The sequence below is a fragment of the Echinops telfairi genome, unplaced genomic scaffold, assembly GCF_000313985.2.
Source record: "Echinops telfairi isolate 266 unplaced genomic scaffold, ASM31398v2 ScPeMD7_3533;HRSCAF=4204_1, whole genome shotgun sequence".
NCBI lineage: Eukaryota > Metazoa > Chordata > Mammalia > Afrosoricida > Tenrecidae > Echinops > Echinops telfairi.
The window spans coordinates 31,638,106-31,644,285 of NW_022107432.1; the positions used below are offsets into that span (position 1 = coordinate 31,638,106).

Sequence of the window (6,180 nt, forward strand, 5' to 3'; positions counted from 1 at the left end):
TTTTCAACTGCCCCTCCCCCCAGAAGAATTTACTTTAGAGGACGGCCCTGAAGCTGTTGCTAGGGAGGGGAGAGGGACATGTCTGATCAGAGCACATGGGAGCAAATGAATGGGGAGGAAGAGAGAGTGGAGCACAACCTGGCCCACCAGGCCTGGAGGACGATATTCCCGCTCCGAACAGCCAATGCACAGATTGGGCCATGTGGCTGATCCCATTGTGAGACACGACGTCCCTCGCTGACCCATGGCCCTATGGGGGACAACAGGAGACTCAGTGTCGGGATTGGCCCAGACTGACCTTGGGACATGGAGGCAAAAGGCAAAACACTAAAGGCGTGGGGCAGAGCAATGGGGAGGGGGGGACAGGGGCAGACTCTGGAGCTCCTGAGGGAATGCAAAGGGCCAGAGCGTGGCACCCCATCGGACTTGACTGGAGGACACGCCTAGTGATCCAAAATCAGACCTTGATCTATTTACAGGTTTTTCTTTATTTTTAAAATTAAAAAAAAATTTTTTTAATTTATTCTTTTATGGGTCATTGGTTTTTTTGTTGTTATCTTGTGTCCTCTTTTGTCGCTTTGTCTTGCTATGCCTTGTTTTTTGGGTGAATATTATTATCTCTGCAGATCTTTCTAGATAAGATAGGCTGTCTGAACGGTCTGGAGGAGAAAACGATGGGACCGATGGTTGCGGGAGGACATGGGAGAAGGGGAGGCGGGGGTAAGGAGGTGATGTTGACTAACCTAGGGACAAGGGAGCAACAAGTGATCCAAAATTAGTGGCAAGGAGGGTGTGAGAGGCTTGGTAGGGATTCAGAAAGGGCATTGTAACCGAGAGAAATTACTGAAACCCCAATGAAGGGTGAGCATGATAGTGAGATAAGAGGAAAGAACTAGGAGACAAAGGGTATTTATAGAGGTCTAAATACAGGCATGCACATATGTAAATATATTTATATAGGATGGTGGGGGAATAGATCTATGTGCATATATTTATAGGTTTAGTATTAAGGCAGCAGATGGACATTGGACCTCCACTCAAGTACTTAATGCAAGAACACTTTGTTCTATTAAATTGGCATTCCATGTTGTACACCTTCCCAACACGATTGCTGAAGACAAATGTGTGCATAATCAAATGTGGTGAAGATAGCTGTTGGTGCCCGGCTATCAAAAGATATAGCGTCTAGGGTCTTAAAGGCTTGCAGGTAAACAAGCAGCCATCTAGCTTAGAAGCATCAAAGCCCACATGGAAGAAGCACAACCAGCCTGTGTGGCCACGAGTTCTCGAAGGGATCGGGTATCAGGCATTAAAAACAAAAAAAAATATTGTAAATGAGGGTGAGTGCAGAGTGGGGACTCAAAGCCGATCTATAGGCAACTGCACATTCCCTTACTAAAGGGTCGCGATCAGGTTGCAGGGTAGCAACAATGAAACACACAACTTTCCTCTAGTTCTTAAATGCTTCCTTCCCCCACTATCATGATCCCAATTCTACCTTACAAATCTGGGTTGACCAGAGGATGTACACTGGTACAGAGAGGAACTGGAACACAGAATGCAGGCAGATCATCCCTTCAGGACCAGTGGTGAGAGTGGCGATACCTGGAGGGTGGAGGAAAGGTGAGGTAGAAAGGGGGAACCGATTACAAGGATCTACATATAGCCTCCTCCCTGGGGGATGGATAACAGAAAAGTGGTTGAAGGGAGATGTTGGACAGTGTAAGATATGACAAAATCATAATTTATAAATTATCAAGGGTTCATGAGGGAGGGGGAAAAATGAGCTGATATTAAGGGCTCTAGTAGAAAGCAAACGTTTTGAGAATGATGATGGCAACAAATGTACAAATGTGCTCGACACAATGGATATATGTATGGATTGTGATAAGAATTGTATGAGCCCCCAATAAAATGATTTTTTAAAATAAAAAAATAAAAACTGTTTTCTGAATGTAGTAATATTTAAATCCCGGAAGCCTATACATGGCTAATGAAAATTGAAAGTGTTTCAATTTGTTATACATAGATTGGGTCACTGTGACTCACAGCTGACTCCGTGGCATCTAACAACAAAAAAATGTTCATGGCCACAGACAAGGAAACACTCAAATGTTGATAGGTGTTCAGATTAGGAGTATGTATAGGCATACTTGGAAATCTTAAAAACTCTAGTCTTGTCTAGACTATTGTAATGGAGAAAGCATGTAAAAATTGTGCTTATACACTATACTGTAGTCTATGAAGTGTATGATAGCATTATGAAAAAGTTTAGAATATTGTGCAAGTTGACAAAACGTGACATAGGCTTTAAGTGAGCACTTACAGATAGAAGAATGGTGGTAATAGTCTTATTCAACTCAAGATTGCCACGAACCTTCAATTTCTACAAAACACAGTATCTACAAAGTGCAGTCAATGAACTATGCCTGCATTAAGTATTTTTCATATATTTACTTTTTTTTAATTTTTAAAAATTATCATTTTATTGGGGGCTCTTTTAGCTCTTATAACATTCCATACATCAATTATATCAAGCACATTTGTACATTGTTGTCATCATTTTCTAAACATTTACTTTCTTTTTTTAATCAATTTATTGGGGCTCATACGCGTGTACTACATGTAATATATATAGTGTGCAAGTAGACATGTATTTCTATAACATAGAACAATGCTGGAAAGTATCCAGGTTTCATCATTGGTTACAAGTGCCCTCAAAGTTTATGGAACAATGGAATTGAAAGATAATGCAATTCCACAAACTTTTTGAAGCCCTCCTAAAAGTTAGAATCCATGTCACTTTTCCTCTTTACATTATGTCCCAGGTTTTATTTATCATATATTGGCTTTTAGTAAACAATTCCCTACTGACATGAGATAAAGCTATAGCTAGTGTTTTCCTAGACTGCCACTGTCTGTAGGATGTGAAGGTGGTGGTGGTGGTGGGGGGCAACATTTTCTTAAAGCCCTGCTTTTGTCTTTCCATAAGGAGTGAACATTTTTTTTGGGGGGGTGCTTTCTTTTTTTTTTTTTAAATCATTTTATTGGGGCTCATACAACTCTTATCACAATCCATACATACATCAATTGTGTAAAGCACACTTCTACATTCATTGCCCTCATCATTCACAAAATTCACTTTCTACATGGGTTCCTGGAATCAGCTCCTCATTTTCCCTTCCCCCTCCCACGGAGTGAACATTTTGCGTCATTTTGTAGATCTGAACCTCAGCACAGAGGCTCTGCACCCCACTCTGAGAGTGATATACCAGAGCAAGAGGAGGAGATCTTGGGATCAGATGATGATGAGCAGGAGGATCCCAATGATTATTGTAAAGGTAAGACTTTCTAAGACAATTCTAATCTTGGAATGATCCATCCTTTTGCAGCTTCTCATTTGTGTGTTTGGTTTATTATGTACTAGGGGCTTCGGGAAAATGCCTGTGTCTTTTAATTCCATTTTACCATGAATTTTTTGGGAAGCCCTCTAATAAGTACAGATTTGCTGCTTTCTGTGTGTTGCTTTTTTCTCTAAGGTATAAGTATTTCTCTCACTTGAACTGAATTTATTAAAATCTAGTTTTTAGGTTAAATCTCTTTTTTTTAAACCCCTTTAATATTGATGCATACTTTAGAAAATATTAAGCAAAAAGAGGAAAATAAAAGCCAACTGTAATGTTATTACCCAGAAGTAGGCAATGTCAGCATTTTTATTGTAGATTAGTAAAAGAAAGAAAGCCTCATTACATTTCTTTTCCTCAAAGGGCTGATTGCTAAGATAATTAAACTGGGACTACATATATTTAAACAATGTTATAAGGTTGCCTACTCTCTTCTCTGTTTTCTTATGGGACTTTCCAGGATCCTTGGTTAGGAATTTACAACAAAACATACGATGCCATCTTTGAGAAGAGTCTGGTTCTTATCCTCAGCAGGAAAAGATCACAATTAAAACACCTTGGAATCACTACTGTTGATAGACTTTTAAGGACTTGTTTTGTTGTAATTTAGAGAAGCCAGTCTTCCTGTGTGCTTTCTCTTTTTTAGTCAAATGGACTTCATTAAATCTCCTTCCCAAAAACCATCCTGAGACTGCAACTATAAATACATTTTTGTGTTTAGATACATCTGTTGGATTATTGAGTGGCAAGAATATTGTGGTCATACCTTGAGGATGAAATTTCTGAAAGAAAATGACTACAGAACATCACCGGTTCAGTCTCAATCTTTTGCTTTTGTTTTGCTTTTAATGAAATCACTAAATACTTTGACTGATTTAGCTTTTGCAACTTCTTTCTTTCCTTAGTTGGTTACATAGGGCTTCAGAAAGTTTGTGGGGAAATGCAATTGAAACATAATGGCACTTTCCAAAGAACTTTGAAGCCTCCTTGTAAAGAAACAATGTTTAGTGGACATGTTAAGAAATGTAATGTGATGTATTGCTTCCTCTTCTTTATTTAAATAGTATTGTTTCTTATCCTGCTGCTTCTGATTAAGCTAAACTTTCTTCTCATTCTTTATTCTAGGAGGTTATCATCTTGTGAAAATTGGAGACCTATTCAATGGGAGATACCATGTGATCCGAAAGCTGGGTTGGGGACACTTTTCAACAGTGTGGTTGTCATGGGATATTCAGTAAGTTTTAGTTAGTAGCTCTGCAAAATAATTTGATGCCTTGGTGTCTGATTTTTTTCTCCACAGAGCATTAGGGCTACATTCTAGCTTTAGACTGACTGCTTGATTAGAATCATATTCTTGAAAATAATCTTTATATTCTTTTTTTTTTTTCTTTTTTAACATTTTATTAGGGGCTCATACAACTGTTATCCCAATCCATATACACATCAGTTGTGTAAAGCGCATTTGTACATCGTTTCTCAAAACATTTTCTCTCCATTTAAACCCCCGACATTAGGTCCTCATTTTTCCCTCCCTCCCCGTTCCCCCCTCCCTCATCAGCCCTTGATAGTTTATAAATGGGTATTTTGTCATATCTTGCCCTGTCCGACGTCTCCCTTCATCCACTTTTTGGTTGTCTGTCCCCCAGGGAGGAGGTCACACACAGTTCCATGTAATCGGTTCCCTCTTTCCTACCCATTCTTCCTTTACCCTCCCTGTTTTGGTCTTTATATTCTTGAGCAAATTACTTTCCTCATGAAGAATCAGCAATATACCGTATATATCCAAGTATAAGCCAATCCAATTATCCACTGAGCCACCTAATTTTACCACAACGGCATAAAAAAATGTGCTGAAAAACTCAGCTTATACTTGAGTATGTATGGTATATCTGTCCCTCTAAGATATAAGAAAGTAAGTTACCATCAGTAAAGCCTATGGAACTCCCACTTAAAAGCTTTGCAATATTCATTGCTTGGTCTGTAAATGGGTGGTTGTCTTTTCATTGGAGTAGAGTTAAATTTTTAGACATTGTCCTAGAAGAAGCAAAATTGTTTGTTTTATTTTGTTTTGGGAATAAATTTGCTGAGTCATACAGCCTAGAATTTTTCTTTACAGAAAAGTATTTATAATGCTTATAGTTTGTCTTTTGAGATAGTATTTACTGTCTGTGTTGTTTATTGTTTGGTTTTTAGGGTTTTTGTCATTTTATTTTTCATACAAATAATTCTTCTGGCTTCTTGCTAGAAAGTATTAAGCTTTTAACATTTTATCTTTTGCTGTACCAGTGTACTTTTGATTCATGGCTTTCTTTATCCTCATTTTCATGATACTAGTTACTTGGGATTTGGGGAGACATTCAGCTGATAGATTTTTAACTTGGAGAAAATGTTTAGTGATTGACCTTATATGAGAAAGGATTTTTTTATGTGTACATTGAATCTGGCTTGACAGTGCCATTAATGGCCACAGTGATCCTGTGGAAGTAACCCATGTTTATGTATAGGCAAAGATAAAATCAAAATTTGTGCCAGTTCCTATGCTTCTACTGCAGGGGGGAGGAGAAAGGTTAGGAAGGGGAAAGTTCGTTTGTACATAACATCAATATTAATGACCATCAACTGCCAGTTAGAACTTAAATTTTAGCTTCTCAAAGTAAGAGTAGGACATTTACTCTTTTTTTTCTTTTTCTTTTTTAACATTTTATTAGGGGCTCATACAACTGTTATCCCAATCCATACACACATCAATTGTGTAAAGCACATTTGTACATTGTTT

At 38.2% G+C, this 6,180-nt stretch overlaps 1 protein-coding gene across 2 annotated transcripts in view; it reads left to right on the top strand.

Annotated features, from left to right (window-relative positions):
* SRPK1 (SRSF protein kinase 1) overlaps positions 1-6,180 on the top strand; it is a 63,645-nt gene that overhangs the window by 24,245 nt on the left and 33,220 nt on the right. For both annotated transcript variants that reach the window (XM_004710731.3, XM_045294850.1), the window contains exons 3-4: positions 3,223-3,341; positions 4,530-4,638. In XM_004710731.3, coding sequence (XP_004710788.1) covers positions 3,223-3,341; positions 4,530-4,638 — 228 coding nt within the window. The remainder of the gene's footprint in view (positions 1-3,222; positions 3,342-4,529; positions 4,639-6,180) is intronic.